Source organism: Labeo rohita, chromosome 5, assembly GCF_022985175.1.
Source record: "Labeo rohita strain BAU-BD-2019 chromosome 5, IGBB_LRoh.1.0, whole genome shotgun sequence".
In the NCBI taxonomy this organism is placed as follows: domain Eukaryota; kingdom Metazoa; phylum Chordata; class Actinopteri; order Cypriniformes; family Cyprinidae; genus Labeo; species Labeo rohita.
The window spans coordinates 23,210,318-23,224,480 of NC_066873.1; the positions used below are offsets into that span (position 1 = coordinate 23,210,318).

A 14,163-nucleotide genomic window follows, 5' to 3' on the forward strand; every position below is an offset into this window, starting at 1 on the left:
TTCAAATGTTGACTACTGTAGTCACTTGTCAAATGTTTAATCTTATAACAAGTCATATTTAGCTACAACGCCAACGCCAAGAATCTGAAGTCAGGTATTGTTATGTCTAATGGTGGAACAGGAGGGAGGAGGCAAGATTTGCATTTTAGGCAAGCTGCTTCTTGTTAAGATGGTAAACTTCATAGATGTGGATGCGTTAAGGTCAAAGTTCACGACCTCTCAGTCAAAGCAGTCTGAGCAAGAGGTCTGCTTTGTGCTTAGACGTGTATGGGAACAGAAATATTTTAAAAGGCTAAGACTAAGCAGTTACACCCAAATATTGAACAATGATGGTCTTTGACTGTCAGATGCTGGGCATGTTATATATTTGAAAGAAAAATGTCACACTTTTTTTTTTCTTTTCAAATCATGTTTTTATTCCTAATATTAGATGTAGATACACAAGTCAACAAACAAGTCTTTTTCTGGTTTAGATCAGTAATGAAAAATGCTCCACGGCACACTTGCCCCCAAGTGGCGGGGTTTGGTATTACAGACGAGAAACTCAGCAGGAATAGGCTGCAGTTTTACAAGAGGTGCAGTTGCAACAGTAGTAGTATTAATAATAGTAATATTAATGACTTTTATAATAATAATAATAATAATAATAATAATAACAACAGATAATAGTAGTGATATTAACAACTCAGATTTAAAATAAAAAATGGACATTCTTTAATAAATGGCATTTTGAATGGGTTTGGTGGGATTATTTTTGAAGACGCATTAAAATGCAAAATATAATAATACTATTGGATGAGGAAAAAGATTCTACTTTAGAAAAAACCCAGATTTTAGCCTTTGAGGCCACACTCGTTTTTACTGAGAGACGAGTTTCGTACCACTGAATTCACTGTATTGCAATATAATTGCTTCATTTTCCGTAAAAAATTTTCTCAAGTCCTTTGAAATGTATCTAGATTCTCTTATGTGCCATAATGTAACTGACCATCTAAGCAAACTGGGTTAAAACCAATCACACCAGATAGTGTAAAACATGAGAGAAAGAAAAGAAAGAAGTTTTCAGATAAAGTAACTGATAAAAAGAACAGAAAGTAAAAATCAACAGCACAAACAAGAGACTAATCCAATGCAACACATTGACTTATTTCAGGAAGCAATTTAGCACACAGTCCCAAACTGTTTGTGCAGGCTCAGACTAAATGAATCATCTTACAGCTCAATGACAGTATTCTGTGTGAACATAAGCACTTGTCTACAACTAAATCATTCTATCGCAGTGTTTTTATCCTTTAGGATGGAGAACGTCAGACCGATCCAGAGATTAATGTTTTGTGACTCCAAGCTCCTAATTTCACGTTAATGAGTTTCAGTGACACAGTCACTAAAAACTGGAAAGAGGCTGTTTTTTGTGGACTGGACAAAGTTCAGTAGAGCGTCTGCATCATTTTCCTTCACATCAAACTTCACAGCAAAAAAAAAAAAAAAAAAAAAAAAAAAAAAGTTCAGCTTCTGTTTTACAGCGTCTTCTTCGTGTTGACCCCTTAAATGCGTCTCCAAAGGAAATGTCAAGATGAATGACATAAGAGTGGACATGGCTCAATACTCCACACACCTCAGAGGAAGGGGCTTCATTGTATGACGTCAAAAAACTCACGCTAATATTAACACACCAAGGCAAGCTTTCTCACAATCATGAGGCTGAAAAATCTTTATCCTACAAAAATACTGTTTCATGCCACAGTGGGTACACTTGTTACCAATACATCATGCGTTTAACTGCAAAAGTATATCTGAAATCCTGTCTTCTAGGTTGCTTTTGATTCGGCCCGTGTACGCGACTTACGGGACAGGGGAGAGGCTCCTGCTGACCGCAAGTATAAAACCTACAACTATATAAGTATGTGGTAAAAATTTCACATTCCTCCAAGGAAGATAATTGATAGTAACTTGTGATGTACAAATAAAGGGAACAGATCATAGGGGGGAAAAATTGTCGATTTGGTCCACATTAAGAATACCTCAGTAATTTTGTTTGAAGCACATTCACAACCGATATACCTGAAAGCAACCTCTTCTGAGCACACACACATTCACTCACTCACACACACCTAAAAATACAGCATCAACCTCAAGAGCTTCACTGATGCTAACTCAACTTCAGCTTTCATAGAGGTTCATCCCTGTAAAATATTTAAAGTGTAGGGTTACGAGAGAAAAGCATGTGCGTGTGTCCGCCGGTGTGTGAATGGTAGAACTGACGCCTGAGAATACATTCCGACAGGAAACTTGTAAATCATAAAAAGAAAAAAATATATATGCCGTCCTCAAATTCTTTGTTTGACGCAAGTTTAATGTTGGCTTGTGCAAGTGATACTTGTGTTGTGTCTGTTTGCTTTCGAGCAATCGTAAAACCAAAGTCCAAACCACAGCATCACACCTCAATTTCAATCTTCACAACAAACACTTTTCTGGTCTAAGAAGAGGATAGAGTGGTTAAAGGAACATGATGAACTAAAGAAACAAAGCACACAATAAAATCTCTTAATGGGAATGAAAGGATAGAAAGATAAAATAAAACCATCATAAATAGTGGGTTTTTAACTCATTTTCTTTAACTTGCAGACCGAATAAACACTACTTAAAAAAAGCATTCAACACAGTCTAGAAAAATGAAAAGAGAATATTCTGTGTCAGAAGAGCATGAAGATGAAAGGAAAAAAAAGACCAGCACAAACTCCCACATGGGATTCTTCTGCTTTGTCCTCTCTGAACATGAGGTCGCACCAACTATACTTACAATTTCTTTAAATATTCAACTTTAAATTGACTCAAAAACGCAACAGCAAATAAACAATATTAATAATAGCAATAACAATTAAATCTTTCGTTAAGTATAATATCAAAAAAAAAAAAAAGGAAAAGGATCACGGTCCTTCACAAAGAAAGGGGGAGGAGATAAAGGAAATCAGGGAAAAAGACAAAATAGCACTCTTGGTCATTACAGTATGGAAACGCCATCTAACCCAAAGATAAAATTATTTTGAGGGAAAAACTAGTTTAATTGAAAAGTATGAACTGAACTTTCACAATGGCTCTTGATTTGGGAGCTGGCACTTCTTCCCTCATCTCAGAGCTCACCGTCCGGCCAAAAGTGGCGTTCAGTCTAGGTGGCAAGACTGAACAAGATCCATGTGTAAAATAAGATGAATTTTTTTTAAAAATATGAGTGGAAAAAAAATAAACAGCAAAAACGAAAAAATGTATCACGATGTGACATGCAAGTTTTCTTCGCTTTTTCTAACTTTTATCAGTTTCTTTTGAGTGTTGTCAAACTTCCATCTCTTGCTTGGCTCACTGTTGAAATCTCTGGCATATTTGGGTGCTTATTTCTTCTTGCCAAAGAAACTGAAGCGCTTCTCGCGGTCTCTCTCTTTGCCGTCTTTGTTGCGCATGGTCACGCCTCCCGCCTCGCCCGAGCTGGGAGACATGGGCGGCATGGTCATCGCCCGACTTAGACCTCGTGTGCCACCCGGCGAACGCTCGGAGGATGACAGGGATGACTGGATTGCTCGAATCCATGAACTCATCTCAGCCTGGCGGAGAGAATGATTGAGTCACATTATGACTCTACGACAGGAAGCTTCTTCTAAAACATCCTTTGCAAAACTTACCTCATCCTTTGCTTGGAACAAGAACTCTTTTCCATCCCCAAGCCTTTAAAAAAAATAAAGCAGTATGTCACATACTAAGAACTTCATTCATTTTCTTGGGCATTTGCAGTTTCATGAATACTGATAAAAAAAAACTGATCATTTGTGACCCTGGACCACAAAACCAGTCTTAAGTAGCACAAGTATATTTATAGCCAAAAATACACTGTATAGGTCAAAATGATTGATTTTATGCCAAAAATCATTAGGATATTAAGTAAAGATCATGCTCCATGAAGATATTTTGTAAATTTCCTACCATAGATGTATCAAAACTTAATTTCTGATTAGTAATATGCATTGCTAAGACAACTTTAAAGGCGATTTTCTCAATATTTTTATTTTTTTGCACCCTCAGATTCCAAATTTTCCTATCCTAACAAACCATACGTCAATAGAAAGCTTATTTATTCAGCTTCAGCTTTTTATTCAGATGACGTATAAATCTCAATTTTAAAAAACTGACCCTTATGACTGGTTTTGGGGTCCATGGTCACATTTATCCATCTCTTTCTTACCTAAGTTTAAATACGTGTTTTCTTTTCTTGTAGTCATGGGCAACCTCACAGACGGCATCGCTGAGGCTGATGGGAACTTCTCCGTGGTAGGGGACTCCATTTGAGGCACTCTTGTTGTCCTTATAGAAGCCCAGACTGCCTTTACGTAATACGCAATATACATTCTGCCACGATCTACAAAGAAAAACACACCATTTACATTATTACCCTGATTAGGTTCTCTCACTCATTCTTTTTAAAATTTATCTGCTTCCTGTGTCACCTGGTGGCTGCTTTTTTGTTGTGCGATTCCATTTCCTGTTTTCTGCAAAGGATGCCCTCCATGGCTTCTGTGGCCGCCTCTGCTCCTCCTCGCCCTGGCAGTGTTGCTGAAGGGTCTTGCCGTGATGCTGAGTCCAGACCGCTGTCACGGCCCGGACCGTTAACAGATTCGGATTCTGATCCCTGGTTGACCAAAACATTCCGAAGTTAGGAGATGTCACAATAATGCATTAACTCAAATACTGATTAGGTCACTAATTGTACTGGTCTAAACTACTGTTATTCAATAAAGGATTCTGGTAACATGTTCACAGTTATATTTTATATTAAAGGGATAGTTCATCCATAAATTAAAATTCTGTCATTAATTACTCACCCTCATGTCGTTCCAAACCTGTAAGACCTTTGTTCTCTTCAAAACACAAATTAAGATATTTTTTTTAAGAAATCTGAGAGCTTTCTGACCCTGCATAGACAGCAATGCAACTGACACGTTCAAGGTCAAAACAGGTAGTGAGGACATCAATAAAATAGTCCATGTGACATCAATGTTACGAAGCTACGAGAATACTTTTGTGCACAAAGAAAAAAAAAAACAACAAAAATTACTTTATTCAAAAGTTTATTGCAAACAGATCTACTTGTAAAGGCGGTCAAATGGCCAGCTTCTGCGTTAGCAGCACCACATGTATGCATCGTGGTACTTTAGTGAATGTGCGGACTGACAGATGAGAAACTGTTGTTAAATAAACAGTAAAATTATTTTTGTATTCTTTGCACAAAAAAAGATATTGTCATAGCTTCATAAAATTAAGGTTGAATCCACTGATGTCACATGGACTATTTTATTGATATCCTTACTACCTTTCTGGGCCTTGAATTTTTTGTGTTGCTGTCTATGCAGGGTCAGAAAGCTCTTGGATGTCATCAAAAACATCTTAATTTGTGTTCTGAAGATCAACGAAGGTCTTACAGGTTTGGAACGACATGAGGGTAAGAAATTAATGACAGATTTTTTATTTTTGGGTGAACTATCCCTTTAATAGTTAATAAACCCTCTTCAAACTGTTGATTTACAACATATACACTATCATTCAAAAAACTGGGGTTGGTAAGATTTTTTTTTTAAATAATCTAAAATAATGTAAAATATTATCATATGAAATAACTTTTCTATTTGAATATATTTTAATGTTAATTTTATAGCTGAATTGTGACCCTGGACCACAAAACCAGTCGTAAGTGGCACAGGTATATTTGTAGTAATATCCAAAAATACACTGTATGAGTCAAAATGATCTATTTTTCTTTAATGCCAAAAATCATTAGGGTATTAAGTAAAGATCATGTTCCACTGAGATATTGTGTAAATTTCCTACTGTAAATATGTCAAAATTGCATATTAGTAATATGCTAAGAACTATATTTGGACAACTTTAAAGGCAATTTGCTCAACATTTAGATTTTTTTTTCCACCCTCAGATTCCAGATTTTCAAATAGTTGTATCTTGACCTAATATTGTCCTATCCTAACAAACCATACATCAATGGAAAGCTTTATTTAGCTTTCAGATGATGTATCTCAATTTCAAAAAACTGACCCTTATGGCTGGTTTTGTGGTCCAGGGTCACAATTGTAATTGTCATTCAGAAATAATTATTATCTGCTGATCTGGTGCTCAAGAAGCTTCTTATATATTACTAACGTTTTATATATTATGTTTTTGCTGCTTAATGTTCTGTGTAAACTATGATATTTCTTTTTAAGGATGAACAGAAAGTTCAGAAGAACAGCATTTATTTGAAATACGAATCTTTTAACAAAGTGAAAATGTTTACTGTTACTTTTGATCAGTTTAAATCAATATAAGATGACATTTTCTTAAACTAAATCTTACTGACCCCATATAATACACGTCCTATCTTAGCATTCTTATAAATTAACTTTTTATACTTTTTTTTTGGTGATTAATTTTGAGGTATAATTCTTGACTTATCACAGATAAATTTTCATTGTTGATTTTGTCATACCAATAAACTGATCTGAATCAAAACATTCAAAGACAGTAAGCATAATATGTACATGCACACAAAGGAAAGCAAAGGCACACTCAAAGACATATAGAGACTATACAAAAAAAATAAAAAATTAAAACACATCAACAAGACCAGAATGTTCAAACGAGAACACACAGGGGGGCAGTATGGACAAGCCTGGGATATGTGGGTGTAATAATGAAATAACACTGCCACAAAGACACTAAGAGACACATCTGCCTAGAACAGTTACTCAAACTAATTTTATATCCTAAGCCAAATAAGTAAATACAAATGTTAGGAAATAATAGTTGCCTTGGTATAAAGTAAAATCCGATGAAACTGAAGGAAATAAAGAAACAATGTCTCATGTGAGAGTTGGATTAGTAAGGAGTTAGTTCAGTTGTTGTGATGCACCCAAACACTATACAAACATAATGTTAAGGTTCCCTGACAACAAACAACAAAACAACAGCACTACACAAAACATATCATAAAGTAGAAATTTGTATGTGATAAAGTGCATCGCAAACACTGATGTTAAAGCTCAGGCCTAAGAAAGAAAAAAAAATATTACACGTTCGACATTACAGTAGCCAAATACATCCAAAAGAAGCACAAGACTGATCCACTGAAAGCAATAGGAAAGCAGCAGAACTGTGGCTTTGCCCTCTAGCAAGTGTGGTATAGCTGCCAACATGCTGCGAGGCTGCTGGGTTGTTAAGCGCAAGCAGCGATGGGGCAGCGATGCTACACTACGGCTACAGGCTGGCGCTACGGGGTTAGTACTCACACGCTCCTGTGCCTTGCTGGGTTTAGGCACAGGCTTAGAAACTGGGTTAGACTGAGGTTTACTCTCTGGTTTAGGTTCAGGTTTCTTGAGTTCAGATACAGAGACCGATAACGACTGCAGATAAGAGACGTCACATAAAAGTGTTAACGTGAGTGTGTTAGAATTGGCACTTGTGTGTGTTGAAATATTGTTTTGACAATTAAAAGGACATCCACACAGTACGACCATGAAAACATAGGGATTGTTTTGTCACACACCCGTTTTGTTGTGACATTCTCCCACACTCAAAGAAGATTTTAAGAGTTTACAGCAGAACATTGATATTAACATAAATAATTGAGAATAACAAGGAAAAAGACACTGAACACACAACAAGACTGTACAGTTGAGACCAGGACTGAGACGTGTGTCTTGACATGAATCTGTATACTGACAGAATGTAAATGTGTGTATGGAAGTGAATGCATAATTGGATTAACTTATGAATAGAAAAGCTAATATAAGCACAGTGTGGAGCGTATCTGACCTGTGATGTGTCCTGGTCACTGTAGACACCATTGACAGATACTGACTGGTTCAGTGTAGTCTGGTCCAGACTCGTCCTTAAAGAGAAGCCAACATATATGTCAACAGAGAGTTACAACCAAAAGTATCTTTTTGTCACACCTGGCAATAGCAAGTTTTGCCTAAATCAACTCCCTGTGATGTAATGTATTTCCTAATAAAAAATAAAAAAATAAAAAAACAAATAAAACTACCATTTGAAATTTGGGGTTGGTCATTTTCAGTGTCACATGATCCTTCAGAAACTATTTTAATATGCTGATCTGCTGACATGAAATTTAAGTGCAGCTTAATATTTTTGTGGAAAACTGTGACAGGGCTCTACAGTGCGAGCAACTGCGTGCGACTATGAAAAAATATTTAGAAGCACCAGTGCGACTGACCCGATCAGCATATTTGTGTTTGCGCTGAAGGGAGCTTCAAAGGTTTCTACATGTTTTTGCAATGTTAAATAATGTATCACAGACACATCTCACAAATCCTTTCATAAACAAAGTGCAGAGAGTGTGAATAAGAGATTCATTGTGCAGTGTAGAGAGCTTCGTTGATTATAATGAGATATTGATTTAATAAAACAGCTAAATAAGAAGTTAATATTAAGTGACTTGGATTGTCTAACTATAACACTATTGCCTGATTTTGCTCTGTTTCGTCATCAAAAAAAGTTCAAAACAAGTCACAACTGAGCCGCTGAGCAGTGTTTTGTTTATGAATGAACAGACGTTTTTAAATGAATCTAGTGAGTCAATGATTCAATTTCTCATTCATAAAGGCAGTCACTTGCTTTATTCCTGGATGAATCAGCCGTTCGGACGAATCAAATGAATGATCAATAATTAAATCAGTGACTTCCCGCCACCTACTGGCAGTTTTAGTTTAATTTTCAAAGTATCTTTTTAGTTAAATCATTTAATATTTCTATATTCAAAATTTATGAATTTGATTGCACTTCTGAGCCTCATTAAACATGAAAATACACCTACAAGCCACCTCTGTAATACAAATTTATTTTGTTAATACTGATTTCATTTTATTGGTAACTTATTCTACTTGTTCTTATTCTGTTGTTTTATTGTGATTATTGAGAAGAAGGTGCTTCTAAAATTTTCACTGTGCTTCTAAAAAGAAAAGTAAGCCCTGTGTGATACATTTTAAGAATTCTTAAAAAAAACAGAATTTATTTGAAATTGAGATATTTTGTGACATTATAAATATCTTTACTGCCACTTGGATCCTTACTGAAAAAAAAATCCCCAAACCTTCAAATGGTAGTGTAAATATTTTATTTCCAAAAACTATTTCTACTTCTTTAGCATCTTTCACACTGGAAAAAGGGTAGTTGAGTAGAATAGTACAGTCTGTTTTTTTTACCTTGCAGCAGAATCGTTTATCTCAGACTGTACTACTTCCTCCACTGGGGGAGGTGTTGGTGGTCGTCGGGCCCTCTCTTCCTCTTCTTTTCTTCTTTGAATTTCCTGTTCTTCCAGCTAATTGAAAGTAACATGAAAGCACATTATTAGATTATTAAGAAATTGCAGATGCTATAAACGACACTAGCATTATTTTACAAATTCTGCACTTTTGTTGGTGTAGGTGTGCATTTAACAAACCGTGGTGAGCTTTTCTAGCTGTGTGAAGCGATCTTCCCAGCCTGCTGCCAGTTTTTCAAAGGCTTCGTGGCGTTTGATAAGAGACTCAACCTCGTCTACGTTAGAGCCCAATTCTGCTGCCCTGACCAGTGGCTCCTGTCCAGCCAGCCACGACTCGGCCATAGACGCATCCCTGCTGAACTGTAATACCTCCAGAACTAACGTACACATACAGAAAGAGAGAAATACAAAGTATGAGGAATCACATAAGCAAGCGAGCATGTGTCACATGGTGAAACAATTTCATAATATATATAAATAAATATATAAAGTATATAATATATATATATCAAAACTGCCACCTTTGATATAAATCTCATTAGCATGCCACCAGCCACAGAAACAAGCTTCCTCCCACATACTCACCGATCTGTAAGTGGTCCATTTTCTCTTGCCACTTCTGATTAATTTCAGTGCGTTTGGCCTGAAGCTGATCCAATTTCTCTTGAATCTAGAAATCACAGACATCTAATTACCTCACAGTGTGTGAGTGGGTGCATGTGGGTTTCCTTGGCTAACATGCAGTGATTAAAATGTGTGTGTATGTGTTATCTCGCATGAGCGTGGACAGACCTCATCTGAAGCATAGTGGTTGTTGTTGATGAGGGTGCGTCCCATTTCACTGCATGCAGTAAAGCTGTCCGCTCTAGTCTCGATCTCAGACTTAATATCCTGATGGTTGGCGATGACCAGACCAGCTGAGGAGACGTCCCTACAACAAAACAAGGCATGTGTGACACTTATTACTCATGTGTGTAATTCCTTCTTAAACAGATTACTAATAACTTGCTTAGTTGTGAGGCATTTGTATATTGTTGTGTGTACTTAAATGTATGCTTTCTCAGTGTGTCACAGTATACATTAAGTAATATACTGAAATAATATATCAGTATATTACTGTTTTCACTGTATTGTTGATCAAATGCAGTCTTGGCGAGCATAAGAGACTTCTAAAACATTAGGAGAAATCTTACCGACGACAGTGTATGTTTGATTTTAACTTCACAATGTATGCTTGAATGTACCTTGGGCTGTCATGTGACTGGATCTGTAAGTTGATTCCCTCCATCCACAGCATGAGGTCTCTGACTATGTTTAAGAATCTGAACTTCTCCACCGTGTCCAGTAGAAGCAGTCGTCTGGCTTGAGTGGCCGACTGAAGCCCCTCCCAGGCCTCTGTGACAGCACGTTCGTGGCGATGGATATCATCAGCTTTTTCTCCAGCGTACGCTTTCTGCAGACGTGCAGCATCATCCTGAACCTGTGTGACCTGCAGTCGAGAGTCAAAGAATGAAGTTTAACTTTTGACAAATGATCAAAACATCAAAATCAAGCAATCAGAAAATGTACAAAATATATCTGAAAGGGTTAAATCAAGGGTGTCCAAACTCAGTCGTGGAGAGCCACTGTCCTGCAGAGTTTAGGAAGTTGGAAGTCTAGATGTTCCTAGTATGCCTAGCAAGATCTTGATTAGCTGGTCCAGGTGTGTTTAATTGGGGTTGGAGTTAAACTCTACAGGACAGTGGTCATCCAGGAGCAGGATTGGACACCCCTTGGTTAAACTAAGGCTCTCACCTGCCCACTGAGTGCCTGTACATCATGCTCATAGGCTGTATGCTGTCTAAGCAAGTGCTGGACAGTGTTCAAGTCCCGTCCGAGTTCGGCCCCTGCTAGCGTCTCTTTCTTCTCCCGTATGAGCCCCAGAGCTTCCCTGGCGTCCTGATGGAAGCGGTGCAGCTCGTACGAGGCGGCAAGCATCTGCGTGCGCGTGTCGATGAGCTCGAGCAAGTCGGCCCAGGCCTCATTGAGCCCATCCTTCCACTCCGCTACACTGGCGTTTTCCGGATGACCAGACTCAATAAGTTCATCTGCCTGAGCGTTCACTGCATCCACACGCTCCTGTCCAATTGTGCTGGTGTCCCGCGCAAACTCCCGGAATTTGTCACGCAACATCTGAGGGGTTGAGACAGAGCATTCAAAATGATCAATCAAATTAACTTTTTGTAATTCTAGTAGTGAAGATTAAAGAAGTTAGGAGGAAAAGTGGAGTCCCATACCGTCACATGTTCATAATCTTGTCCGAGTTCATGAGAGCCAGCGACAACCTCTCTTTCAGCGATCCACTGCTCTAAATCATCCACCTCTCTCTTCAGCTGGGTTAGTCTCAGTCTCTCCTGGAGTTTGCCTCTCCTCTCTTCTGCCAGATCTTTCAACCCTGCGTACAGTTTATCCACCTGGGCTTGCCTCAGAGTGATTCTTTCACTACAAAAGGGAGAAAGAACATGGATTATACCAATACTTCACGTCAAATGCTTTATCTGTCAGTCTAGAGATCTTACTATGCCCCTCACCTTTCTGGGTGTTCACTATTCACCATGAGTCTGCTGCTGTTGGCCAGCTGGTGGATGGTTTGAGCGTAGTCCTCTAGAGCCTGCTCCAGAATCTGGTGTTTCTTCACCATCACCAAAGCACTCTGCTCATCCTACAACAGCCATTAAAAAAAAAAAAAAAAAAAAAAAAAAAAAAAAAAACTTTAAACACCGTAAATGTAAACACGGAAATTAGAAACAGCAAAGCGCTTCAGCAAAGTGCTTACAAACACCTACAAAGTACAGTTTCACTGACCTTTGCTTTTTCCTCTGACATCATATGAAGCTCTTGTTCTCCCATCCAGGCCTCAGCCTCTGCAGCATCTGCATAAAACTGCTGTGCTCGGTTAGCCTCTTCTAGCCTCAAGTTCCTCTTTTCTGTCTCAGAAATCAAAAGAGCCCACAATTCCCTCAGCTCTGCCAGGCGCCCCTCAAGAGCAGCTCTCCTCTCCCTGTCCATCTCTGACTCCTTTCCAGGGGACATGTTCCTACCATGAGCTTGGATGTCATCGATGCGGGGCTGATGACCCTGAATCTCTTTCTGCAGAGTCTGGGGGAGATGGAAAAACAGTCAGTCAGTGGAAAATAAAGTGGAAAAGGTTAATGAGATGATCAAAAGTAAACACTTTTTTATAGCTTCGAAAACATTGATTGAGTGATTACCTGATTCTTTTTGATGAGCAGCTGGACACTGGGCAGATCTTTACCGTGGTCTGTGGACGTGGCGAGAGGCATCCTCTCCTTCACCCATAACTTTAGACAAAAGCATGATTACCCTCAAAACTTCAATAATTTTTCCAAATGAATATTGCTCATTTGTCTGAGTGCACTAAAAATAAAATTTCCTTGTAAATTGCTAGTAAATTTCACAAAGAAACATCAAGTAACACATTAAACATGACATCACAATTTCAAGACTCACAATTTCATCTTCCAGGTCTCTGTTAAACTGATGAGCCTCTTTTGAAGCGAGAAGACCTTGCCTCCGCTCTTTCAGAGGGTCCTGCAGTTGAGAGAAGCTGTCTGTCACCCTTCTCTGCTGCCCATCCACCTCCATTATCCCAGAATCCTCTTGGGCCAAGGCCAGAGCCTGAGACTGCAAAGACTGGACCTCTTTCTCACGCACCTCCATCTGATGCTCCAGCATCTGAGACACAGAGTTACATAGGGGGTCATTAGTTTTAAATCTTCTCTGCTTACATACATTTTTTCCTGGGACTGTTCACAGAGAGAATGACTGAACATCCAAATGTTCTTACAAGTTCCACAGACTACAAGATGGTGTGATTTCACACTAAAGTGATCTGTGAGTATCTTAAGTAGCAATCTTTTTATTTGGCTATGGATTTACCTGGTGTTTCTTGAGCAGGATGTTGACACTGGTGAGATCTTTTCCAAAGTCATCGCTTTGGAGTTGAGAGGAGATGTTCTGGAGCCAGGAGTCCAGTGCCGAGCAGCTCTGTGTGAAAAGTTCAGCTCGGTTAGCGTCAAACAGACACTGAGCTTTGGCTTGAGTGGTGCTCTCAAGCTCCTCCCACTGCTTCTGCAGGCTGCTCATAGTCTCCGTTACCGTCTGCTCCAGCTCAGGCTTCTCCTTTACTAACACTTTACCCTCCTACAAGAACAAGAAAGAGAGAGACAAAGTCATTGTAGTAGTTTTAACGTATGCAGTTCTGCTCATGAGTTCACATGCCTTGTTTTTTGTTTATTTAGTATGACCCTGAGGAAGCTATTTGACAAATCTTGCATATTTACACATATCCCAGGACTCCCACAATTTTTGACCACTGAATTTCCATGACATTTCCATTTCTTTTGCACACAAGAGTTGAGCATTTCCACGACTTTTACACATTTTTTTTTATACATTTCCATGACTTGAATCACCATTTCAAAACCTGTATTGGTATTTAGAAGTACATCAGATATCTAAAATCACTGGAAGATGTTGTGCATGGGAATATACCTTGTCAATCTTGTCTAGCCAGTCTTTATTGGAAGCCAGCTCAGCCATGAAGGCCTGGTGCTTCTGCCACTTGCTGTGGAGGTTTCTGGCCTCATCATAGGACATGTCCTGAGCTGTCAACATTTTCTCATTTATCCACAAAGTCAGCTAAGGAGACAGGCATGGAAAAGACAACTTATTAATCACACAAAGCCTGAATTTGGCATCACAGGCTTCATCCTGTAGGTGGTGCTATTGTTCACTGGTGTCATTTGAGAGCACTATCTTCATAATGTCAGTGAGACAGACTTTGT

At 38.5% G+C, this 14,163-nt stretch overlaps 1 protein-coding gene across 5 annotated transcripts in view; it reads right to left on the minus strand.

The window, feature by feature from the left end:
* Positions 1 to 802: 802 nt before the first annotated feature.
* Positions 803 to 14,163, minus strand: part of LOC127164965 (spectrin beta chain, non-erythrocytic 1) — a 73,440-nt gene continuing 60,079 nt past the window's right edge. For 3 of the 5 annotated variants that reach the window (XM_051109166.1, XM_051109167.1, XM_051109168.1), the window contains 19 exons: positions 13,871 to 14,017; positions 13,256 to 13,519; positions 12,827 to 13,051; positions 12,568 to 12,657; positions 12,161 to 12,454; positions 11,887 to 12,017; positions 11,593 to 11,797; positions 11,111 to 11,488; positions 10,561 to 10,805; positions 10,109 to 10,247; positions 9,902 to 9,986; positions 9,497 to 9,693; positions 9,258 to 9,373; positions 7,849 to 7,924; positions 7,323 to 7,436; positions 4,494 to 4,675; positions 4,232 to 4,405; positions 3,675 to 3,717; positions 803 to 3,596 (listed from right to left, as the gene is read on the minus strand). In XM_051109166.1, the coding sequence (XP_050965123.1) occupies positions 3,387 to 3,596; positions 3,675 to 3,717; positions 4,232 to 4,405; positions 4,494 to 4,675; positions 7,323 to 7,436; positions 7,849 to 7,924; positions 9,258 to 9,373; positions 9,497 to 9,693; positions 9,902 to 9,986; positions 10,109 to 10,247; positions 10,561 to 10,805; positions 11,111 to 11,488; positions 11,593 to 11,797; positions 11,887 to 12,017; positions 12,161 to 12,454; positions 12,568 to 12,657; positions 12,827 to 13,051; positions 13,256 to 13,519; positions 13,871 to 14,017 (3,315 nt within the window). In that variant the 3' untranslated portion in view covers positions 803 to 3,386. The remainder of the gene's footprint in view (positions 3,597 to 3,674; positions 3,718 to 4,231; positions 4,406 to 4,493; positions 4,676 to 7,322; positions 7,437 to 7,848; positions 7,925 to 9,257; positions 9,374 to 9,496; positions 9,694 to 9,901; positions 9,987 to 10,108; positions 10,248 to 10,560; positions 10,806 to 11,110; positions 11,489 to 11,592; positions 11,798 to 11,886; positions 12,018 to 12,160; positions 12,455 to 12,567; positions 12,658 to 12,826; positions 13,052 to 13,255; positions 13,520 to 13,870; positions 14,018 to 14,163) is intronic. The other 2 variants (XM_051109169.1, XM_051109170.1) reach the window with 1 other exon arrangement.